The 26,112-nt window shown below is 42.8% G+C and overlaps 2 protein-coding genes across 5 annotated transcripts in view; one reads left to right on the plus strand and one right to left on the minus strand.

The window, feature by feature from the left end:
- The first annotated feature begins 812 nt into the window (after window positions 1-812).
- Window positions 813-2,837, plus strand: KLHL34 (kelch like family member 34). Its single transcript, XM_035542317.1, has one exon. It carries the CDS (start codon window positions 1,050-1,052, stop codon window positions 2,835-2,837), a length of 1,788 nt encoding a protein of 595 aa, XP_035398210.1. The 5' UTR covers window positions 813-1,049.
- A 3,474-nt stretch (window positions 2,838-6,311) lies between these two features.
- CNKSR2 (connector enhancer of kinase suppressor of Ras 2) overlaps window positions 6,312-26,112 on the minus strand; it is a 215,933-nt gene continuing 196,132 nt past the window's right edge. For all 4 annotated transcript variants that reach the window (XM_035542316.2, XM_035542315.2, XM_035542313.2 and 1 more), the window contains 2 exons: window positions 9,647-9,843; window positions 6,312-6,527 (listed from right to left, as the gene is read on the minus strand). In XM_035542316.2, the coding sequence (XP_035398209.1) occupies window positions 6,312-6,527; window positions 9,647-9,843 (413 nt within the window). The remainder of the gene's footprint in view (window positions 6,528-9,646; window positions 9,844-26,112) is intronic.

The following is a 26,112-nucleotide window of genomic DNA, read 5'->3' on the forward strand; positions in this document are numbered from 1 at the left end:
GAGTCAGCTACGGCCCCTCCGCAGGGTTTGTTCCCAGCAAGCACACGAGGACGCAGTTACGCAAAGCCTCTTCTATAAACAGCCCTGTGTTTGCTCTGGCAGAAGCGGTGCTCTATTTCAGTCCCCACCATGCAGAGGCGTTACCCTTGTGCTTCCCATCCCGGCACCCCAGGCCTGCTGCTCTGGCCGTGGCCCCGCGGTCGGCTCCTGCCCATGTCCGCGCTGTCGCCTCAGGCCCATGCCTGTGCCCAGCCCCTTGGCGGCCATTTCCTGGCGGGGGGGCCCCGGGGGCGCCGCCTGAAGCTATTCTGGTAGCTGTGAGCCCCGCCGGTGTCATGTGAACCAAAGGGCCCAGAAATGCATGTCAAATTGGGCCAGTGACTAACTGTGATATTTTGGTTGTCTCAGCGCCTCCCGGGCAAAGATTTATTGTCCGAGAAAACCTTCACATAATAATCGCTGGGTGCTGACCTGATCTTCAGCAGAGTGAGTGTGAAAAGACGATGAAAAGGGGGCTGCTGTGCTGGGCACGGTGAGGTCTAAACTTATCTGAAGCTGAAACACAAACAAGGGAGGAGAAACGCATCTGCTTCTGCCCAGAGCCATGCGCTGGCAGCCAGAGAGGAGCTATTTGAGCTGCCTGAGGAGCAAGGAGGGTCGAGGGCGACGGCTGAGCAGACACAAAGTGCCACTGATTGGGATTGTCATCTAGCTCCCTCATCTGTCACCTGATGGCCAGCCAAGCAAGCACTCAGCTGTGGACCATTCATCCCTGCACAAGCAACAGAGGCGAGAAAAGTAAGCATCCTGTGGCTGTTATGACATTCAGCTGTTTTTTCTATAAAGGAATGCATTGAATTCACTACAAATCTACTAACTACTCCCCTATGCCGGGCAAGAGACTGACTTTTTTTTTTTTTTTTGGTTGGGCTTTTCTCTAACAGCTGGAGGTCTGGTGGGCATTCATTCAATGGCTGTTGAGTAGGGCAGGTGTTTCACTATCTAATTGCACTTTAATAACTCAAGTGGAAAGCACTGCATTACCTACCATGAGCTACTTCCTGTCCTACTGCAAAGCGCACTGCACTGCCGTGCTCTCCCAGTACCAGACCCTGAGATCAGAGGGCTTTCTGTGCGATATTTTGCTGAAAGTGAAGGAAAACGAGTTTCCTGCACACAAGTCCTTATTGGCATGCTCCAGTGATTATTTCCGAGCAATGTTCAAAAGTTACACCCAGGAGTCTAAAGCCAATGTGATTCAGCTGCAAGTCGTTTCTCCCACTGGTCTCCAGCATGTCCTGGATTTCATTTACACTTCTTTGCTGCCCCTTTCCTTTGAAAGCCTGGAGGAGACCTTGGAAGCTGCAAGCTACTTGCAAGTGACAAATGCTATTGGCTTGTGCAATCAATACTTAGTTAACAACCTTACCTTGGAAAACTGCTGCTTCTCCGCCAATGTCGCCAGGAGGTTCTACCTGCCAGATGCCCTAGTCGCAACAGAAAAATACATTGTCAACAATCTCTGGAAGCTGCTGGACTTGGATTTGGCAGGACTGCTTGAGTTGAACTTCAGGACTTTGCTAGCAGTAGTGGAATCCCCAGATCTCCCCATGGTGAAGGAAACCCGCCTGTTGAATCTTGTGCTGCTGTGGCTGAAGCAGGATAAATCCAGGCTGACTCATGGAAGCAGCCTTTTGGAGCACATTAGATATGGTCTCATCCCAGTGGAAGAGCTGAGAAAAACCTACACGCAGTCAGAAGTGCCCCTCACTGCAGGTATTAAGTGCCTGATCATTAAAGCAATAAATTACCATACATCTGTTTTCAAACAGCCCATCCTGCAGGATAAATCCACCACGCTGAGGAACCAGAAAACTCGGATCATTCTGCTGGGGGGAGGGACGGCAAGTGATGGGCTCGTCACTGAGGTGGTGGCCTTTGACGTTTACAATCACAAATGGAGACCTCTTACACAGGTGCAGGACAGGGTGCAGAACCACAGCGTGTGTGTGGTGGGAAATTTCCTCTATGTTTTGGGTGGGGAAATAGAGGGTGGCACTCCAGGTGACGCTGACAGGGACAAGATATTATCGGTTACAAACAAGGTCCATCGCTACGATCCAAGGTTTAACACATGGACCCAAATCACAGGCATGCTGGAAAAGAGATGCCAGTTTTCCTGCTGTGTCCTAGGCAATGATATCTTTGCAATTGGTGGACGGGATGAGAATGGGTCTCTGCATTCATCTGTGGAAGTCTACAACATCAGCAGGGACAGATGGACAAAGGCCAGGGAATTGCCATGCAAGATACATGGCCATGCCAGTGCTGTTTGCAAGAGTATTATATACATCTCAGGTGGCAAATATGCAGACCCAGCCAGCACGAGCAAGGACGTTTATTCTCTGAGTTCTCTTGAGGGGCAGTGGATGAAACAAGCCCCCATGAGCATAGCTCGGTTTGGGCATCAGATGGCAACAATCAGAGAAGCCGTATTCACATTTTTAGGTTTATATGAACCATTCTCTGAAATAGAAAGGTATGACCCAGATCAAAACCAATGGACTCGTTTAAGGCCACTGATCTATGACCGATTTTGCTATGGCCTGGCAGTGGTAGAGGAAACGGCTCTTCTTATTGGGGGAAAGAAATGGCAAGACTCGCGGGAAGTCCCCACACAAGACGTGGTTGGCTACGATATCGACAACGATGGCTGGGAGGAGATCTGCAAAGCCCCCCTGCCCTGGAGCGGGCTGCAGTGTGCAGTGCTGCAGCTCACAGAAGTGGCCGATGAATGGGACAGTGACGCTCTGCAAAAGAGGCCACTGAACTGCTGAGCTAAGGTGTTGTGGAATAATCATCCCAGGAGAAGAGCCAGCAGGGCAATGCTGGAGAAAGAAAAGAAAATTGCAATTGCACTGGATGTGACAGAGTTGAGGTTCTGCTTTGATAAGCAAGATGCTGGGTGGAAACAGGCAAGAAAGTTTGGGTGCAGCCTGGGAAAAGGTGCTGTGATTCATAGAGCTGAAAGCCAGCCTCACTGGGGAAGGATGTAGCAAATTTGCAGGTTTGAAGGAGATGAACTAGGATCATAAACCTGGACTTTTATTTGAAGAATAATGCCTAGACAACAATTAACAGCTGTTGCAAGTCAGATTTTTCAAAGGTTAAAAAGATATAATCCATTTTTTCTGTTTTCTTAATCAGAGATAATTTTCCCAGTTGGTAAGTGCTATCAAATTGCTGTGCTATGGCTAAGCAAAATGAAAGTGAGATGTATAAAGACTAGAAAATTGATGCCTATGAGAACTAATAACAAGTAGTGCCAAGGAAAAGGTATTATTTGATACCCTACATACTAGGCAAGAGTGCCTTAGCTAACCAGCATGAAATTACTGGACAGAAACCGTGGATTTTTTGAAATTTAGCCTCAGTTATGGCCATATGTTAAAACAGTGATTGTTTCATAGAAGCCACTTCTCTCTGAGTGGCTTTTGTTGTAGCATGCCTTTCAGATGCTTATTTTGTATTATTTTAAAAACACATACTCCTGGTATGGTACATTTCTTTTGTATCCAAACTTTGTGTTAGTTTAGATGGCTAAAGCTGAATGGGTATACTTTCTGTAAGACCCTATGAGACATGTTTCAGGAGCTGCTGTATCTAATCCCCCTGGCACTTACCTCAATAGCATACATTGCTTTATCATGCCAGGTCATAATGGTAAACTTGTTCATTGTTGAACTGGTGCATGAGAGAACCCTGCAGTCAAAAAAGGTTTATTTTTATCAGAGTGCGAAGGGGAGGAAGGCAATGGAAGGCTGCCAGCAGTCTTTATTCAGTGTCTGCCTACATCCAAACCAGCAATGGCCTTACTTTTTTTTTGGCCACGTTGGCAGAGTTTGAAGACACAGATTGTGGAAGAACTTGAAGGCATGCTGATCTCTGAAATGCAGGTAAAATGGTCAGTTGCCACAGAATTGCTTTTGTATGCAGTAAATTGAAACTTGAATTACAGGCATTCATTTAAAAGCTAAATTTATTGTACTTCATTTTACAGAGTTCCCTTTCTAGGCTGAGAGTTAATACAATAAAAATATATATAGAAGAACATTTAATAGTCTTAAAAGAAGGCAGCACAATGGATAGGACACATGTTCTTTGTGACTAGACTAGCTTAAAAACTGTAATGTTTAATTTTCACCTTTAAAGCAATCAAGCTGACTTTACTAATGTAAAGTGCAGGCAGAATAGCTGTTGCATAGCAACAGATCTAAGTCTCCTGAACTGCCTTGGTTTTGACAAGGAATCAACTACAGAATGTGCATATACATCCATCAGATATAAAGAGTTTTTATATGAATATATTTACTTTTGGTCCAGTAAAACAATAGCAAGAGAATCTAAATGCTTGGAACAATAGCACAACCCATTTCATGTCAAGCATTTTTAAAGAGAAATGTACAAAACCTCACAAATTTAATATACAAGTCAGTACCCATGCAGTAAATAAATGTCCAGTTTATACAAACAATATTCTTCTAAATGGTACAAATATTACACTGGATCCAGAATTCTATACAAATGTTAATATGTGATTTGTCATCCATATCGACTTGAATATAGGATTACTGAAAATGGGCTACAGAAAGGCCACTGTTCTGTACAGTTGTGCAAAATCTGCAAAACATTTGCAATCCAAATGCAATAAAGTAACAAGAAAGAGCAAGGAATAAAAAGAAAAAGAGAGAAAAAAAATTGTTATTTCCTTCATCCTGTCGTGGATATAACTGCCAGGAAATATCAGAGCTCATAAAGTTTTAAGTACATTCACTGAGCTGTACAAGCAATAGCCTAAAGTTGTTTAAGCGTACAACTCACTGTAAAAAGAATAAAGGAGGCTGTCCCCTTTCACATGAGCATTATTAAGCCATATCATGTGTCCTAACTTATGCAGCAAAACACTGAAAAGCAGCACAAATGTTTTGTCATGCTCTGATCACTTTTTGAAAACAAGCCCATGACGAGTAAATAGATGATTTAAGATTTACCTCCCACTTTCCTATTGCAGGCAGGTGCCTAGCTCTAATGAGATATTTCTGCCCACATTCACTGGTTGTCTCCAGCACATCTCAACTGTCCTGGAAGTTTAAAACACTTCAGCTAGCTTGCAAACTCAGCAGAACCCAGAGACATCCCTTCCCATTCACAGACAGAACAGAGGCTTTTTGAGTTCTCAGTCATTTTTCAGGTTTTGTGCTCATATCTGTTCCCATTACACATTTTCCCCAAGTACAATATGGCCAAATCTCACAGCTCAGAAAACACATAGGAGAGTACTTGAAAAATTGTATTAATTGCTTTTCTATTGTAGGAATTTTCAAAGCCTCTCAGGTTCAGAGCAGTTCGTTGGGAACCTTTTCCTCTGCTGCTTTTCTGGGCAAGAGAAATGCTGTTACCAAGGATGTTCAAAGTCTATCTTTTTTCTTTTGCAAAATCTGCACATTATACCATTACCTCCAGTACAAAAGCAGCATAAATGACAGTACCATGGCTAATTAAAACAAAGAAACAAACAAAAACAAACAAACAAACAACAACAAAAACCCACAACCAGATGTGATTAAGAAACAAGTAACACATAATTTGGTCTTAATTAGAATATAAACCAGCATCCCTTTGCACTGATGGTAAACCTTAGCAACAGGCTTTTAAAAACTACAAAGAAATAAGACCTAACTGTTTGAGACTTAAATTTACATTAGTCATTTTGTCTGCTGATTTTCACCTTTTTATGTGTTTGACAAAACTGAAACAAAACCACTGCATTACACTTTTTCCCTGTTATGTAAGAAAACTCCTAGAGTTTCTCATTAAATAGATTATTATTATTTTTTTAATTCTCCCATCACCAAAATAGTACCTGCACTCCAAAAATGCAATGCATTACTGGAATTATATAATATAAAATATTATTGTAAAAGCGACCTTCGATAACAAAACCTTTAGCTTGGAGAACTTCCTCTGTGAAGGCCACAGTCTTCCAAAAATGCTTTTAAATACTTTTCTTTGATAGGTAAAGATCACGTTCTTTATTTCACAGAAGGTAAACACAAGCAGAGCGTTGGTAGCGTATAAAATGTACAAATCCTCATTAAAGACATGGTATCGTTGACCATTGAGGGTTTACTTCACACAGCTGAGTAACATTAAAATATAATTTACTAGAGCTCCCACAGATTGATATAAAAACTACTTTATGCACTTAAGTAAAGGCCTGGAGTGTAGCAAGTGGACTAAAAGAGGGCCCCTTATACATGCGTTTCAATGTAGGAGTGCGTGTGTGCTAAGGAGGCTAGAAGTGCATCAACCTCGGACGAGCCGTTAACAGAGTCCCGCGGGGTGCTGCTGTGACAGATGTCCCAGAAGATATCGAGGTACATTTGCTTCCATTCTTGAAAGTCTCTAGACGTCAGGTCTGGATTATCCAGAACTTTGTCGATAATGGCTACTTCTCCTTCCCTGGCCTGTGAGGGAAGAGAGATGAGCAGAGTCAGAGTGGGCAATGAGCAGGCTGCGCGGGTGAGACGGGAGCAGAGGCAGGCCATGGAGGTCTGGGAAGCAGGGAGCTGCCTGGCTGTCATGAGACTGCCCACAAGCAGCAGCCCCTCCTGCTGGGTGTTGTTCATCACCCTGTGGGGATGGAGCTTCCCTCGCCTTGTCCCTCTTCCCCAGAAACGTCCCTTGTCCCTCTTCCCCCCCTCGGAAGCAAGCCCCGCGCTGTTTACTACGAGCTGCCTTTGTTTCTCAGGATCAGTTTCGTACTGCTGAGTGCCATCTGTTTGCTCGTCTTGATCAGCATGAGAAATACCGTGTTTGTGCGTGGGATGCGGACAGATGGCCTCTCGCCGCCAGCAGAGCTAAGCCTTTCTTACCAGCCGTGTCTTGGGGACATTTGAGCACTATGCTGCAAACGCCTGTGCAGGGAGGCATTACCTTGGTAACTCATCCTCACCAGCACTCCAGTATACATGATGGGCTGGCTGGCTGCTACCTCCTCCTACCACTGCAGCGGCAAACAGAAGGCAGAAATGGGTAAAACCTAACACAGCTGCTGGCACATCCTTACCCATCATGGGGGCAGGGGATGTGGCTGTATCCTAATTGCTGGCTGGTGATTAGTTTATCGATAGATGACAGGCAGCAAGCATGGGTCAGATTAAGCCTCAGATACACACAAAGCCACTTGCAGTTGTTGCAAGCAGTGGAAGCTGGATGCACCATCCTTGAGCCTGGGAAGCACAGGAAACATACAGGCTTCCAGCACTTCTCCTCTGCGTAGACATGGTACAGTCACCAGCAGCCTCCCCTCTATCCTCCATACCACATGGGTTTCATGGTGCTCATTGCTAACTGGTATTTGCCATGTTCATACTATAAGTATGATAAATCATTCTGGGGAGCATGTTAAAGGGAAAATTAAGTGGTGTCAGCCCACACTGGTGGGAGAGGATCAGAAAGGTCAGAGAAGTCACCAATATGTTGAAGTCACCAGTATGTTGAAAGGTATTTTTCATGCTTTGCAATCAGTAGCTAATTAATGCTACATGCTAGAATATTAATTTTCAGAAATGGAGGTACAGCTGAGGCTGACCAGTGAAAGTGAAATTTTGGGATCTCCTCGTTACCAAATATCTGCAGGAACTACCAGAATGTGCTTCTCGCAGATCGTGACCTGTACCCACCACACAGCACTGCCAGTCAGATGGCTCAAACTTGCTGTCAGGAGAATGGTTTTGTGGTTATGTCATGGCAAAGAGAGCAGAGAGGTCTCTCCATTGAGGACTTGGGTGGAGGAACAGAGAAGATGGACAGTAAGATCTAGAAGCAATTTGGAGGGCTGTATCAGATTACTGATTAATTCAAGGAGAGTTCAGAACACCAAACCTGATGGGCCTGTGCAAATGGATGCATTCAGGAAGGAGAGCCCAATAGCACTGATAAAAAGGAGGAATAATTGATTTAAGTAACAACAGTAGCTCCTGGTAGATACTACTACCAGTAGCATAGCAGTGGTGGAGCTAGAAACTCTTAGTGTGTTACCATCATGCATATGCTACTCTGGACAGTTGCCATACGCAAGAAACAGCAATTATCTGTCTTTGGTACTTGCTGGCATTGCATTACCAGTTATTTGTGTCACTCTTGTCCAAACAAAAATGGTGACTGATTTAGAAATTATGTCTTGTGGGAAGAGAATTGTGTTTGATTGGTCTAAAAGAAAGAGGTCCCAGAGAAGCATGAAAACAGGCATCTGCTGGGTCAAAGGGATGAGCTGCTTTTGGAAGTCCCTGGAGGAAAGCAATTTGGTCTGTAGGAAACCATTGGCATAATGTAGCTCGGGTATCAATAAATGCTAACAAGAAAGGCAATTAAGCATGGCAACAAGCTGCTGATACTGAACCTCTAGGTTGTGTAATTTCTGAAAGTATCGTGAACTGTTGGCTTGTTTGTTTGTTTGTTTGTTTAAGTTTCGTGCCAACATCTCTTGCACACTTCTGGTATGAGTGATCCCACCATGGTGCAAAAGCACAGGTACTATGTGAACCTCCTGCCTGCTCTAAACATCTGAGATTACTGTGATTTTGTCTCCATTTCTCACGTTATAGAAGTCACATGGAAACCACAGGCTTTTTCTGCCACCCTCCAAACCTGTAAAGTCTCACATACCCAGATACTTTCAGTTGCCTTCAATGAGATGATACAGTGCAAAAAGTTAAGCATGTGTAAGATTTTTTTTTTTTTCAGGATGGGAGCCCCACAGCATGAAAATAATATTGTTTAAGTGCTTCTCTAGGTGATGGAAAACTAAATTAATTAATGTTGATAAAACCCTCTTTGATGAAAGCTGTTACAAAATCCACTGTACAATTATCTAGTGACTTAAAATGTGGTAATTTAATATAGTTAACAGGGTCCCTGGGGAAATCCAGCATATTGTTTGCTGAAATCTCTAACAGTACAGATTTGAAACTGCTGTAACAAATAAGGAAGCTGACAGGGATGTTAAATTAGCTGCGGTACACTTACAATAATGATAAAAATCTTCAAATCTATCATTCCCACTATCTACTTATTTAATCAGTCCTACTGATTAAATACAATGATCCTACCAGTCTATGCTGAAACCAAGCACACTGTTCATTCCCAGGCAAGCTCAGCAATCAAGAAATAATCAAATGTTTTTAAAGGTACTGCTCCCTTCTGAAGGGCTGACTTTGCTTCACTTTAGACTTTGGCAAATGCAGAGCAAATGTGTTTTGATAAATGAAAATGTTCAGGGACAAAAAAAAAAGAGATTAAGGTCTCCTCTGATAATTTGGTGTCAAATGATGTTATACTAGCTAGAGGAGGAGCAGCTCACTGAGATTTTATCTGTGCACAAATAAAAACCGATCCTCTCACTTTGACTACTCTCTCAATGCACATTTTTGTCTGCTGTGAGAACAGCAGTTACCCATGTCTTCCTTGTTTGTTTCATACACCACATTCAGCCTGGACTCCAGCCGCACACAATTAATCTGTATTCAGATACAATACAGTCAGGTCCAACCCTTGGGCCGGACTTTCCTCCCTGTTATCTCACCTTTAAAGTGCTTTTCAGAATTCGCAGCTGGTGTAGTTTTTCATTGACTACTGGATCGCTACATCTCTTTATAAAAGATTTCTTATACTCCAGCTTAGTGGAAATCCGTCGGTCTCCTAAAGGAGACAGGCTGGCCTGCTCCAAGGCTCTGTACAAATCCTGCAAGGAGTTTGCTGCTTTTTCTTCTATAGTTTCAACTGTAATGAGGAAGGGGGAAGAAGAGGAGGAAAAAATAGAGAAAGGATCAGTGTATCATTAACATGATTATACGACAATCTACCTTTGCAAAATGTTTAACAGGCTTAACCAGACCATAAGGAGAATATTTCACATCTCCTAAGTTTCAAGAAGTGAAGAGAAAGTGCCAGTGAAGTGCCACGATGAGCTGAGCTGAGCTGAGTGGTGACCAGGAGGTACAGCCCTGGGGGAGCACCCAGATCCATCCCTGCTGCCCCTTGCACACCAGCACTCCTGTGCACACAACAGCCGGCCACTGCCTGTGCACAACCTTCCATATAGATCCAGAGCCCTCCGGACACTCCCACCCAGTCTTGGCTTTCATAATTGCATGTGTTTTCCTGGCCTGATGTGCCTTGCCTAATGTTTGGTTTCAAGCATTACTTTTATCTGGTGACTGACCCCACACAGCCATTTCCACTGGCTGAAAGCTCAGCACATGGTGAGGTACCCACATGTTGCGAACCTCAGCATCCTCAGGTGTTTAGAGGTGTGTTTGTTTGTTTGGTTGTTTGTTTTTATGTAGCACAAACAGGGAGGATAGCTATTGTTTAAAAGGGACATTGCTACACCGTGAACACATGCCCACCAGGAGCTACATGAAGCAACCTCCTGTTCAAGCCCATACCATGCAGCACAGCAACTACTCACCTCAGGCTCAAGCAAGAACTCCAGAGATCAAGATCTCCACACCCCATCACAAAAAAGTGTTTGCTTTTGTATAGATCTTTACACAATTAAAGAATTTCATGGTCAGCAACTAATCCTGATAGATCTCTCATCAGTTTATTCCTTTGCCCTTTTTTGGAGGGCTGTTTTTAAAGCAATCATTTTTTTGTTTTTGTTTTTAAGAGATACAGACATGAAGAAGGGTTAAAAGCCTTTTATTGATGGAGGTGTTTTGGGTCTATACAGAGCTGTTGGGTTCCCTCGGTTGATATATGTTCGCTCATTAAATCATCCCGTCATGTGGTACACTGCTTGGAAAACTGAATTCATCACTACATGGCCAAGCAGAACTTGAAGAAAAATATAAATGAGATGCAGCTCTTTCTTGTCAATTTCTTTCTTCTTAAGACTTCTAATGTGCTAAAGGGCAAAGCATTCAATAGCGAAATACTTGGTAAAAATTCTCTGTAATCTTGATTTTTATGCGTTCTTTAAAATTCTCTGCAGCAACGAGAGATTGGGTGTTTGGGGTATTTCTATCAGTTATCTCTCAACATTGAATTCTACTAGTCTGAAGCTGGGGAATGGGAGACATTTTCTAAAAGGCAAAAAGAAAAAAACACCGACATCTAACAGGAGTATTTTACATCTGCTTCTCTCCTTCTATTCTCCCTTGCTACACAAAGCAAAAAAGATCCTTCCTCATGTTTCTTCTTCAGCAGCATAACTGCTTTGTATCCTCAGGGGTTAATACAGGGAAAGTCTGCTGAAGGAGTGAGCCAGTGCTTTGACTCCATGTCACTGTAATTTATTCTGCTAGGGTGAGCTAGAGCCTGGACCAGCAACCAGCCACCACATCCAGGCTTGCCACTGAAAACCCACGGCATCCCAAAGCATGAAAGGTCCCCACCATGGCCACGCACAAAGCTTGGGTTCAACCCAGAGGATGCACCTGGAGTGACAGGTGCCTATAGTGAACCTGGGAGGCAGCACGGCCCCTGTAGTTTCAAATGCCAGGTGGCAGGGCTAGCGCAGGCCTCTCTGACTGTGCCACCAACGCTGGCCAGTGCTCCTGGGGCTCACCCCTCACCCTCTCAGGCACGCAGCCCGCTGCAGCTCAGTGTGGGTGCAGGAGGGGCTGCGGACAAGTGGTGGGACCAGCTCCAGGACTGCATGGGAAGATACAGAGCACTACTGGCACACAACATGGGCAGCATTAGGCCACAGCCTGGCTGTCCTCGAGCAGCACTGGCTGGCAGGTCTTTGAAACGCATCAGTGCATCGCCTCCGCCCGGCTGGGGCTGCCTCCCCCAGACGCTGTCACTGCTGTGCTGTAGTTATGGGAGGCATGTGGAAGAGGGAACGGTATCTGGTAGGAAGGCAAGAGCAGGGAAGACAAAGAGCAGGTCCCTTCCTTGAAGTGCCTCGCTGTTGATGACACTCGGGAAGCACAAGCAGGACAAGAGGCCACCTCTTTCCACCCACGGCTGGGGGCGAGGGCAGCACATGTCACGCTAACACATCCCAAGCACTTGAGGTTTTCCAGAGAAACACTGAAAGCGATGGTACTTACACTCTCAATGGCTGGAGTAGGCACTCAGTAGGCGGGAATGAAATTACACACAAATCTCCCCTCCCTCACCCTTCTGCTAAAGGCTTTGATTGATTTCCTGTGGGCGTTGGTGCAAACCTTGGTGCTATAAAGAATCTGAGATACTTGATGAGATATAAAGCTGCGCTATAAAAATATATATAAATGTAATTTAAAAAAAAGGGGGAATTTTCATGCAAGTGATATACTATTACAGTAAGGCTGTCTTTTTAAGGAAAAATAAGGCCTCAGGTAATGCCTTCTTTATGTAGAAAACATGGCCTAATGGGATTTGCAGATGACCTCAGAAGAGCAGCCAATACAGCAGGTTGCAATTCACCCTCACTTGGCTGCTGAGTCATGGGCTGCACCTCCCTGGCCACCTCGTTCCTCTGAATACACCGTCAGGTGCTTGTTTCCACATACTGACAGAAAGGAGAGTCTCTTTCTGAAACAATAATGTTGTCCCCCGCTTCACGTAAGCCTTGGAGAACTCTGTAACTTTGGGGCAGAAATGAAGTTGCATAAACTCTGCAGCACACAGGATCTAAATTCAGAACCATAGCTTCCAAAGACAGGAACACACAGGTACTGAATTTTGTAACAACAAAGCTTCTGCTGTGTCTTCAAGTGAAGGCAGAACCATTTGCATTAAATTCAGGAGCTGCAAAATAGCTCTAGGCTGTTAGACTATTACACTCTAGTAAATGATTTGTTATTATTTTTTACTATTTTGCTTTCCACCGGGAATAGTTTCTGAACTTCTTGTACTTTGCTCTCACTTCTTAAATGCCATAAATATCTGTAACTACCTTTACATTTTCTCAGGAGAGGAAGCTGCAGATTGTGGGTGAAATTATACAGAGACTGTTTTTTTTGTTGTTGTTTGTTTGTTTGTTTTTTGTTTGTTTTTCACACTATGCTCTTGTTTGTGTTTAAAATGACTAGGCCCTGAACTCCATGAACTAATGTGTAACAACCTCCTGGCTCCATTGGCCTATTCACCTTTCCATTATTTCCCTCTTAAAAAACAATATTCTAAGAGCAATACATAAGAACATCAGGTGCTTGAGTGAAAAGTGATCAGAGAGAAACAGCCAGCCCTGGTATTTACATGGACCGAGAGCTGAGCAGTCTGTGCAAACCAATGATTCAGGAAGATGGTACTGAGCTAGGCACATGTAGGTCACCACTGCAAGCCAGCTGGATAATACATCTGGACACAGATAATCTCTAGGTGTATATTTCTCACAAATCTGCTCTAAATGGCATAATGTAGACATTTTCAGTGGAGGTTCCTCCACTTCTGTGACTCACTTTCCCTGTGAAAACTCAAGCTACTGAAAGCTTGCACGGTGTCTCCCTTTCAGTGAGGTACCAGAAGAACCAGTGATTGCACCAAGGGCTATGAGTGCACACAGCTGCCCACACGAGGACCATACAACACAGATCACAAGCTTTGTCACCTGCTGTGCTGACAAAGTCAGATTTTTCAAGGACTGAAGCTCTCCTTTGAGGCTCCTCTGCATGTGACTCCTAAAGCCACCCAAGCATGTCCCGTCATCTTCAGGCTCCTCATCCTGACTGATGGATACAGTTGCTACTCTGATGGCTTTCTCCATTTTTGTTATCCTTTTTGCCAACTTCACAGCTTAGTGACACGCTTTCCTTCTCTGTGCAACTCCTTGCATGCACACCTACTACTCCACTTGCAATTAGCCCTGCATTTCAACAAAATTACCACCCTCTACAAATTGTGAGAAAGCTGAGCTGCTGCAAAGTCAGCAACATAGAGCGAACAATGCACAAACAGACCGAAATCCCCTGGCTCCACTGAAATCCGTACTCCCATTTTCATTCTGTTTGGTGAGCTCACTGTCTCTGGCAGAGGAACCTGCTCAGCTCAGCTCTCTCAGGATCTTAAGGAGGTTAGAACACAGCGCCAGTCACATTATTAAGCCACTACCATATCTTATTTTCCTCCTGAAAATCTCACAGGGTTTGCTTCCAGTTTTAAAATCACACCTTTCCACTTCACCTTTCGCACAGGGGAAGCACCTGTCTGAAGCCTCCTGGAGACTTTTGGGGACTGTCAGTAAATGCTCCACTAAACCTGAGAGCATCCTTGGCCTCTGGGACATGGTCCTAAGCTTAGGACATGGTCCTAAGATAAAACAAGCCCTGACATCATCTCACACTGAAATCTCTCTCTCTCTCTCTCTCTTTTTTTTTTTTTCTTTTTGTTTTGTTTCGTTTGTTTTTGCTTTCTTGACCCTGATGCATCCACACTGGAAAAAGAGAAGCCATGTAATAGCTGCCAGCAGCTAACTAGTAAGTGATGTAATCCTAGGGCTGATGCAGCCTTTTGCACTTTTCCTATGCCATAGCAGGTTGGGTATGACACAGAATCGTCTAGGTTGGAAGAGACCTCCAAGATCACCTAGTCCAACCTCTGACCTAACACTAACAAGTCCTCCACTAAACCATATCACTAAGCTCTAAATCTAAACGTCTTTTAAAGACCTCCAGGGATGGTGACTCAACCACTTCCCTGGGCAGCCCATTCCAATGCCTAACAACCCTTTCAGTAAAGTTCTTCCTAATATCCAACCTAAACCTCCCCTGGTGCAACTTTAGCCCATTCCCCCTCATCCTGTCACCAGGCACGTGGGAGAATAGACCAACCCCCACCTTGCTACAGCCTCCTTTAATGTACCTATAGAGAGCAATAAAGTCACCCCTGAGCCTCCTCTTCTCCAGGCTGAACAATCCCAGCTCCCTCAGCTGCTCCTCGTAAGACTTGTTCTCCAGATCCCTCACCAGCTTCATTGCCCTTCTCTGGACTCACTCGAGCACCTCGATGTCCTTCCTGTAGTGAGGGGCCCAAAACTGAACACAGTACTCGAGGTGCGGCCTAACATTCAACCAATAGGTCTGTCAAAAGCCACCTGATCCTGCAGCAATGCCACTGCCCAGTCATGTAGTATGCAAATACCTTCTGCCCTCAAGCCACAGCTCTGGTTCTCTGTCCACGTGGAGGCAGGGGCAGAACACGTAATGTGGCCAAGGTGGCCACAGCTGGGCTGGGGTGGTAAACCCCGGGGAATGGTCAGGGAAAGACTGAAGGGACGCATGTAAATTTAAGGCAAGAAAGCAAAAGGATAGAAGGAGAGTAGATGTGGGTTTTAGCTGTGTTGGAAGCAGGGGAGAGAAGAGAGCCTCCAAAGAAGCAGTTTCTGTTTTCTCAGTGCACGGCTTAAATGCACCTTTGCTTCTGTTCAGGTTAACGATTAGATTCCAAACTGCACAAGAGGGAGACATATCCAAATGCTTATGATGCAAAGAAACAGGAATTACCGTCATTTTTTACACTATTTGGGTGGATGACAGGCAGACAAAGCTAGGTATTTCCTTTCCCCTGGCCTACAAGATAAGAGAAAAGAAATGGCAAAACCAATGGCAGATGGATTTTTTCAAGGAGACAGCTGTGTGCTGCATATTGAGTCAGCCCTGCACATGTGTGTGGGAGCCCCAGTGACATGGGAAATCAGTCACTGTTAGGAGAGCACCACAAGCCACATTGTGCAGTGTCTGAGCGTGGCAAGGTGCCGGCAATATGACGTACAAGGAGATGTCCTTCAGGTCTACGTGGAGGCCAACTGCTAGTCATCTGCTCTGGGTAACAAGGAGCAGATTTCCCCATTAAAGCACAAAAAGAAACCTGTGTCTTCTCTTACTCCAGATTACGGCAAAATCAAGGCCTGGCTGGACGTGTCAGTATACAGATGTATATATATGAGTATATATATGTATACATAGATTTATATGCATATACATAAACATATACATATACACCTATTACTGAGCGCTTCCTATAAGTGAAGAAAAGCTTAAGAAAAACTGGGGGCTTCTCGTACAACACCTGGCCTTTGCAGTCCTTTTGTTGTCCCTTCCCTTTATCTGTCCTTTTCTGACTTGTGCAATCCTCCATCCTTTTGGCCCTTCAAAATACTGACCTGCCTGGCTGAAAGTGCAGGATTTTCCCCAAAGCCTTGAGTCGAGGAAGGGAGGAGCAGTGTTTAGAAACAAACTTTGATACCTCTGTTTAGCAAAGTGGAGGACCAGAGAACTAGTATTAAAGTTGCATTATATACCGTCCTTTCCTCTAAAGAGGAAAGGTTTCTTGGTTACCAGGATAGCTGTGCATGGTTTCTATTCTCTCCTATTACCTAAGCCTGCAGGAAAAAAATGTCCCCGGAGAGGTCCCTCACTGAAAGCACTGATGCGAGCGAGCTCTGCCGTGTGCTGGCGTTTCCCACCTGGCATGCGAGTCTGCCTCTCCTCTCACCTGCACAAGCACAGATTGGTTTCATCAAACAAAGTGAACTGTGCAGGCAAGTGGAAAGCCCATCTCCCATAGGACAGATTTTAGAAGGTATTTCAGGCCTTTTCCACTACAGCCCGGTTCAATCAGTAGCAGTTAGGTACCATAATCACTTTTAAAGGATCTGACCCCAGCCTTTGTAAGGCCCGAGAGATGCTATTGCTGTGGCACCAAGGGTCTAATTATTTTTGTGAAACATTTATGGCACTAGTGGTTTTCTTTTTTGGATCAGTAGATCCCAGCAAGTCTCTTTTCCTCTCGGGTCACCTCTCTGGTGATATCGGGATGAAAAGCTGCCTGCTCCACGTCATGGTCTTGCCCCTTTGAGCCACCAGCAGAGGGGCTGGCAGATGGCGGTCTGTAGCCTGGTGGGCTGGAGCATGATCAGTCTCCAGACGTCATGGGACGCTTGGGCTGGCCTTACTGGAAGTCTCAGGCCCACGTCAGTCACTGCTCTTCAGTTTTCCATGCAAATGGACTTCAGTATTAAAATCGTCTGACAGTAAACTCAGCATTAAAAAATAAAAAAATAAAAATAAAAAAAAGAACATGAGCCACAAGGTTTCTCCCTGCAGACCCACACTGTTATATTGACAGCAACATTCAGGCGTTTTCAACATCCACTTAGCAGTGAGGTACAGGTGCCAGCAAATGGGTTAATATGTTAGTGGGAAGGGAAAACACAGTCAGAGGGAATAATTTGCTCACTGTTTGTGCGGTCTCTTGATGGCTCTTACACACCTCAAATGAGCATCAGGAAAAACTCCTCATTTGCTCCCAGCCGTACTGTTTCATGAGGTTGTATCAGTGGGTTGTGATTTCAGAGAGGGCATAAGAATGAGGCTGAAATAACTCAGAGGTTTCCCAAAGTAACAGGAACTACAATCAGTGGCAGAACTTTTTGGCAGCAGTGTTATAATTGCATCCTTTGGTATTTGGACACAGTGCTCTGCTCATTAAGTTGCCTGTGAAGAAATCAGTTTAACCTTCATCCACAGAACAGATTTTAGTGACTCTTTGGGAGAATTTTAACACAACGAAATAGGATATCTTGACATTTTTCTGTGCCACATATTGATACAAGTGCTGTTTAATTTTACCACAAGCTACCAATGTTGAAGTGAAATAAACAAGGCAATTACATTTTGATGGTACACTTCCCCTTAGTCCCCTCAGTTCAAAAACAATGAAAAACTTTTTTTTTTTTTTTTTTTTATTTATGAGGTAAGCCAGGATCTGAAGAGGACTGGGTAAACTGCTGTACTTCTGGGGATGTTGTGACTTTTAAACAGGATGAGGCTGTCCCTACGAATCCATCCCACAAGCAATACATGGAAGCAATTACTGCTTCAGGAAAATATTTTTTCACAAACCTATGCTGTTACAGCATACGAAGTTGTGAAAGGTTAAGTGACAAATGATATCGGCCCAGTGACATTACTCACCACTCAGAATCAAGCGACAGTCACGCTTTCACAACAGCAATGCCTGTCAGGGTTGATGGGCTTGATAACTGAAAGCCAACTTGAACAGAAGGGGTAAGTGCTCCCAGTGAGCAGCATCCACTGAGAAAATGAACTCCAGTTCAGGCTACCTCCCAAGTTTGCTTATGTGGATGAAAATGTAACACCAAGTGAAATTTTCAAAAGCACTTGCATCACTCAGGAGTCTAAATCCCAATTTCAACATGAAAGAAATGTGGTAAATCGGCGTGGGCAGGAGCTACAGTCATTTAACAGCCAGCTTGGTTACCTCTGTAATGTACGATAGCTGGCTGGGGAAGCAGCTCCTGAGGCATTTATGAAAGGGGCCTGAAATACTTCTATAAATGTTATCCCAGAAGATGTCTTATTTATTCAGACATTCAGATTTATTATTGGATTTATAATTGCTCATGTTATGATAGCTGCACTGATTAGATCCCAGACTAATTAATCTGCACCCTGATTCACACGTCATTTATTTAGGGCATGCCACTGCCAGATATTCAGCACTCCCTGTCAGCTGCTGAATGCCCATCACACCACCACGGTCTGTAAGCAGCGAACAGAGTTCAGTCCCTGCCCGGTACCTTTGAGAACAAATGCTATTGCCATAGCAAGAGAAATGCAATGCCATGCGACTTTTCTAGTCATCGCTCATGTCATCAGGTGTCATAATGCCCAATAAGCTTGTGCACATACGTGCACCCTAGCATCAAGCTTTCTCTCAAAACTGGCATGACAGTCATCACAGAAGAAAGGTCCATTCCCCATCCATTGGGAAGAATGTGTTTGCACACAAAAGAAACAAAAGGAAGGAAGTGAACATCAGCCCTTACAGACAATGGCAAAGCTGAAAATTTGCTGGCTTATTTCCTTTATTAAGCCCAAAATAACACCTTCAAAAATCCTGACTTCATGAATAAATCAAATGCCTTCATTAAAGAAACATTACTGCCATTTTCTATACTTTATTTTAAGGCATACAGAAAAATATTTAACAAATGTGTATGCAATTAAATGCCAGGGACTGCTAATTACAGCCCTTCTGAATGCCTCTGCAAAACAATGATACTCATTACAATATGTTAGAAAGGGTGGGGAAAAGAAAGAGAGGAAGCTGAAGACAATCTAATTCATGATAGCTCAGATATACGCTGGCCTTTGGCTACAGGCGGCAAATAAGCCATCAGCGTAACCCAGAATGGCAGCCAAAGGACATTTAAGATTCACATCTTTGCTTCTGCTTCTCTAATTCATTTCCAAAACATTTAATCTCTAACTAATTATGGAGTTTAATGACAGAACAGAAAGGACTGGCTCAGGTTTCAGGCCATTCCAGCATGGTTTTAATGATACATCCTTCAGGTTGCAGAACCTTTATGTACTTAGCAGTGATTTATCAGCCCTGGCAGAGGCAGGTACTTCAAAGGCAACCTTATATAAAAAATAAATCCTGCCTTTGCCAAGCATTGAAAAGAGCACTGAATTAAATTTAAAAATCAATTCCTACAGACAAGAGAGTCATAAAAACTCAGTGGGTTTGTCTATTTGGTCAACAGGCAAAAATTTATGAAAGTACAATTTTGTAAGCAATAATAGCAATACAGTGTATGCTTTTGATTGGAAAAAATTAAAGATGCCAAAACAACATTGTTAAATACTTAGGCTGATTCGTGACAGTCCCATTAAGCAGAAACACAACATGCATTTTGATGAATTTCCAACTAGTGTATGTCATACTATACTTTTTATTTTTCAAAAAAGAATATTAAAACTATTATAAGCTTTGTCACCTGCTGTAAGGCAGAATGATGTAATTTTATTCACTGCACATTTCTTGTTTGTGAGGCAAAAAAGCATAATTTACTTCTTTATAAAAGGGAAATATATATAACTATATATATATAATTTTATTGGTATTAACATAATGCAATACCATACATTGAGCAAACAGAAAGAAAACATTTCAAAATACATTTTTAAAAGTATCTCCCCATAAGATAGTATGAAATATCAAGTAATTAGCATTAACATTATTACAATACACCCTTAGCCAAATATATTAAGGAAAATCCACATTCTAACCACAGAGATAGAGGCAAACATCAACCCATAGGGGACCCAGAACATAGTGATAAATACAATATCTGAATCTACTTTGAGTGACATCCAGCCAAATACTGGCCCCAAAAGAGCCCTCTGGAATCTGAGTGTTATACAGAGAATACTTTGTGCCTGCTTCGCCAGGCAGCGTCACTCACATGGTTAAGTCCTAGAAGATAAAGAGGAGCTGAAGAGTTTATCTGCAGAGTCTAATAAATCTCAGCGTGAGGTATCTTCTCCGTCATCATCCAAACCAGTGTCAGTGTACCCTCTGGTAATGCATTACAAGTCATTAGAGAAATAGAAGTCTCTGAAAGGTCTGTGCACACCTTCACTTGACAGAATACACTTAGTTTAGCGTGATACAGGAAGGTAACGTCCTTCACGTTAGTGAAGGACGCTTAAATGGCACAATCTGTCTGGTTGGCCTGAATGGATTCACTGCAGTTCAGCAAAAGCAACATGATTTTAGCGTTACCGTGGCTGAATCCCTCTTTAATTCCTTGAGGTCTGCAGAACAAAACTGATTGAAATCAAAGCCCTTCCCCTGCCAAGACCCTCTTCCCCTTCCGTTCTCCCATGCGGGGCAGTATTTTCTGCAAATGTGCTCCGTGTAGACTGGATCTGACCTTGTGCCTAGTCCCATTGTGGAAAGGGTGCATTCTTCAAAAGACTGGCCATGCCCTTTGACGCCTTCCTGGAGGCCTCATATCCAGGCATGTGGTTGTCTATGCTTTAACAGGTCTGTTCTCTTTTATAAACACCAAAGTTATTCAAGAAGAATTGACTTTCTGAACGGAGGCCATTAGCTTGCTTGCAAGAGGCTGAAGTTGAGTCTCCGTCGTGCCAATTCGCTAATGATAAGTTTATCAACCTTTGAGTCCAATCGGTTCAGTGCCAAGAGAAGTGGATCCGATTTGACATGGAGAGGTGCTATCAACTCTCGCAGTGTATTAGCCTAATACGATAAAGCAGTGATACAATATGTTGAGAGAACGGTGATGTGCCATTATTTCCATATCATATTAGTATATTAGAAATACTATCATGCAAACAAGAGCAAATAGCAAATCTGGCATACAGTTGCAGCACTACCGAGCTTTTCTAATCTGCATGCAGGTATGCTCACGAGGACAGAGACACGGCACTGTTTCAGTATGACATCTTGCTCTATCAGAAACATACATCCCTGATGCAAAAGAGATATTCAGGGCAGAAAGCTTTATATTCTCTCTTTGTGGATATGCTTTGGGAAAAAAAAGGAAAAAGCAAACAAACAAAACACAAACCAAACAAACAGAACAAAGACTAAAAAAAAGAAACAACACAATAAAACGAGAGAACAATACACATCCTAACCAGTGTGGGCTGGTTTCCTCCATGCTTAAAAGACATGAGCTCATTTGGAAACTCTGGAAAAGGGTCACGTGAATGAGGAGAAAGGAAGCAAAGAGTGTGTCCCAAATCCATCAAACATGCTATAAACAGAAAAATACCCTGGCAACAGCCTATGTGTGAAACAGAATAAGGGGTGGCACAATGCAACCAGGCTCCTTTAATTATTCTAGATGGCAATCTAGTACTGGACGTTTTGGGTGAAAGGCAAGATACAGAGCTACACGTGATTTTGGAACTATCCTGACACTACAAGCACCCAAAAACTAGGACTTGAGAACCTGTGAATTTTTGCAGACCTGTGTTAGCAAAGAAAAGAGAAAGAGAGAGGTGGAATAAGCAGCGTGTAACTAAGTTGTTTGCTGAAGAGTTTCTGCCTATTTGTGCAGTCCCTGCACAAAGGACAGTTACAAAAGCCCAGCTGGTTTCACTACATTCCCTATCTTGCTGTCTACTATACTTATTTGTAATACAATATTAAATTTTCCATGATTTCCCAAATCCACTGTGTTTTTAGATTCCAGATAGAAAAAGCTGTGGGATGATTTGTTTAATAATAATAACAATAATAATAATAATAATAATAATAATAATCCTCACTTTGGAAAAAAGTTCATCTAGGCAAAGTATAAACATGTAAAAATTATATCCTATTTAATTGGTTAGACTTGTTTATGCCTATTTGAAGAGGTTTGTTGGTTTCATTTGTGTGTTTTGTTTTGTTTTTTAAAGACAGGATGAAAAAGGAAGGAAAATACCAAGCATTGCCATTCTTACTCTTGAGGATACTAGGAAAGGTCTGGGATAGCAAAAAAGAGAAATGTCTCCGTGACAGAAGGCTCAAGGTGGAGAGAATTCCAGATAGAAACAGTGGTGCCATTTGGTCCACCCATGGCAGCAATTGCAAAATGAGTTTCCAAAGAGTTACAGTGTGAGCAATGCTGTGAAGCTTAAAGAGAGTTCAGTCTCTCCTAAACTTCTTAGTTTTCCCAGGAATTCTGTGTGTCAAAAGGGAGAAGAGGGAAAAAAAGGGAGAGGAAAACAGTTTATGTAACTGCGTCCTAAGAATAGCAGTCAAGAGAAGCTTTTATGTAACTTATGGCTTTAAATAAGGAACATTTGATTCTACAACCAAAATGAAAGAATACAAAGGAAAACAAAACCCCCAAACCTAAGCAAATAAAACCAGAAGAAAACAAAATGAAACCAAACAGAACCCAAACCATCAAAAAACAAAAGCCCAAACTAGCACATTGCAGGACTCATTGGGTTAGAGGGAAAGGAGACTCAGTGGGCTGAATGCTTTTCACATTTCAGCCTGTTTTATAATACTAATAGCCACAGCATTAAAAGGTCTTGGATTTGCTTGGAAAAAGGCACTAAGAGAAAGAGGCTCCTGCTGCTTCGTAGGTGTCCCTTCTGCAGCGTCAGGAGATCCAGTTGTCTCACAGATGCTGTTCCTATAATTTTATCGCTAATAATTCAGGAGGTTTGGTTTCACACAGGAGGTTAGGCATGGATGAAAGAAACTCCTTGTCGTGAAAGAAGGTGGCTATGAAATAAAGGAGGGGTATTTTCATTAGGGCAAGGGTTTTACCTATCAGATACTTAAACCCCACTCTTCCACACATCCTGCAGAGGCCAGCTGGGTAATGCACCCCGTGCCTGGTGGGGAGGATGTGGGGAAGAACTGTGCCACCTTTGCAGGCTGTGGGACAGGATGGTTTTTATGTACCTCAAACGCAACTAAATTTTTTATTCCTAGATGACTGTTTGTGAAGAAAGATCTGCTGATAAGACGTACTTTTGAAAAGGCTATTCAGTAATATTGCTAAGGCCTTTGTGGCACTATCACAAAACACCAGTAATTCTGCTGTGTCCCAGTTTGGATTAGTCACGATGTACATTAACCGCCTTTCATTAAGACCTCTTAAGATAAGTAGTACCATACGCAGTCCTATTTATCTGATGGTGAATATAATTAACTGGCACACTTTGGGGGGGGGGTTTCTAAATAGATTTTCTTATTATTTTACTATAACACTTACTGATAGTAAGCAACTGTTCAGTATTTCCTATTAGGGTAGATACACACTGAGAGTTTGGAAATTCTGCCTTTTGGTAGTAAAATTATATTTTCTTATCATTCTAAAATACACTTTTTTTTTTTTTTTGTATCACTAGCATTAGCAAAATGATTTATGTGAAAATATCTCCAGCACATTTCCCTTTCCAGAATAGGGCTTTTATATTTGTTTTAAAGGAGAACAAATACAAATAACAAAGAACAAGCAATGTGCTTTTTTAGATGGATACTTATTGACACTACAATTTATGAAACTCATGAGACTCACAAACATTTTGAAAAATAAACCAAGTCTCATTCATATAAAAAACTGAATGCAACCCTATGAAAAAAATGAAGTGAATTTACTGCATTTATCAACCAAGTTACGTTTGTCTTATGAGAATAGCTTTACAGCAAATGACTTCCCCAGAGAGGTTATAGAAACAAAACTGCCTGCTATAATTGCTGCATATTTCTTCAGCAAATGCAGTCATGCAAGATGTGAGGACTTGTATGTCTGAGCAAACCTGTAGCAATGGGAGGTCCTTTGCCCATCAAAAGTTGTGTGAAAATGCATCAGGGCTGTGACCAACCCAAGCAAGTGCAAAGGGATGTTCTGCAGGCCCTTCCAGCCATGCCAACATGTCTCAAAACCCGACAAAAATATAAGCAGGGGAGAGGAGAAAGTTCTCACCTGAGAGAAATGTCTGAGAATCACAATCATTAAGGTCTTAAAAAGCAAAAAAAAAAAAAAAGGGGGGGGGCATGGAAGGTGAAGCAACTTTTTCCTCTTTTTGAGACCTATTTATAAGTAATGAAGGCACACATCAGTAATCACTAATGAGAGTTAATTAAAGTTAGGGTTTTCACTTTTTTTTTTTTTTTTAAGAAAGTGCATAGCATTTTACTGCTGCCACTTGAGAGTACGAACTTTCTTATGAATGTTCACATTATATATTTTGCCTAAGCTGAGTACAAGGTGCGTACTTACTACATGGCAACTTCATGGTAAATTTGCTTTCCAGGTTGTATCATAGCAGGATAGCAGGCTTACTGAAGCTTTAGAAAAGGAAATTTCATATTTCCCTTCTATAGTGCCAATCAGTAAAATTGTAACTGCATTTTGAATCTCTTTGCTTTCCTTCATTTTTATCCTATTTTGTGTACATATCTCTATGTCTGTGTATATATGCATAAGAGATGCAAATCAGCATTGTTGAGAAGCTCCTAACTATTGTCTAGACCAATAATGAGACATGTTTGGTTGCTTCTGTAGTAAATCTAGTGGCAGCTACTGGGGTGGGGTATGGTCTACGGACGTGGCTAAATGCTGCTTGGACAGAGTCCCGCGGAGGAATGCTGGCAGGTTCATAAACTGCTCATTGCTCACCAGTGGGAGGCGACTACAGCCTTTGGGACTGTTTGGGTCACGGACAGGTGCAACACAAAGGGTTTGGATGACACATCCAGTGCAGCCTTCTGACACTACGCTCCCAAGTAACGTATCTGCAGATCATCCTGTGAGAAGCCAGTTAGATGGGGAAGCTGTGACAGGAGTCACTCAGTACTCTGCTGGAGACTTTCGTTACTACAGTGACGAGGGTGAAATGAAATACAGGAATATGCTGTCTCCAAATGGCAAGTTCAGTTTTTCCAACACTACTTTATGTTCTTTAGTGTCCCATGTGCCCCTGCTGAGCTAAAAGCGACAACAAAAGAACACCAGGAGCACAAATACTGTACAAGAAAGCAGCACAACAAGAAAGCAGGACTCGGGGAGTGGGGAGGATGGGTGGAATGCCAGAACACAAACAGTCCCCAGTAGCGGTTCCTGCCTGAGGGCTGCACTCGGCTGCGTGAGCAGAAGGCAGCAGGGAAATGACAGGGTTGTCATCTACAGCAGGGTTTCTCCCTTTTAACGCGGTATTTCTAAAGGTGCAGATGCGCCCTTGCTCTCCCTATATGGACTTCAGACACTACAGTTATAGCTAAATAACCCTATACCTTCATTAATTAAATTAAAAAAAAAGTAAGCAAAAAAAAATCCACTAAACTAAACATTTAGAACTGAAAAATGGTAGTTAAGGTTGTCTCATACATTGCAGCACCACACCACTAACAAACACATTAATATGCGGAATAGCATTATTCTCTATATGATCCTGTCTTAAGCTGTGCACACGTATGCTGACTTGTGTCTAGTTCACCTCATGTGCAGTTGTTACTGGTGTGACAGTCCACAGCTCCAAGGCTGAGAAGCCTGAGTTGTGGCTCTGTCAGAAGTCAGCAACTACTTTTGTAAAGCACTTTGTGTCATTACCATTGTAAACCAGTACAAATTGTTGCTCCCAGACAGAGGACATTGCCTAATTTGGGACAAAAACAGTGAGACTATAGAAAATCTGAAAAACATCCACTGTTATTGGTATAAAAAAAAAAAAGTGCATCATTCTTTTAGAGTGGAGAAAAAGGCATATGCTTGGAAAACCCTGGTCAGACAAAAAAAAAAAAAGAAAAAAAGAAGAAACTGGCTAA

This window comes from Cygnus atratus, chromosome 1 (assembly GCF_013377495.2).
Source record: "Cygnus atratus isolate AKBS03 ecotype Queensland, Australia chromosome 1, CAtr_DNAZoo_HiC_assembly, whole genome shotgun sequence".
Taxonomy (NCBI): domain Eukaryota; kingdom Metazoa; phylum Chordata; class Aves; order Anseriformes; family Anatidae; genus Cygnus; species Cygnus atratus.

Coding starts and splice junctions, on each gene's coding strand:
- KLHL34 (XM_035542317.1), top strand. CDS start 1,050: ATGAGCTACTTCCTGTCCTACTGCAAAGCGCACTGCACTGCCGTGCTC.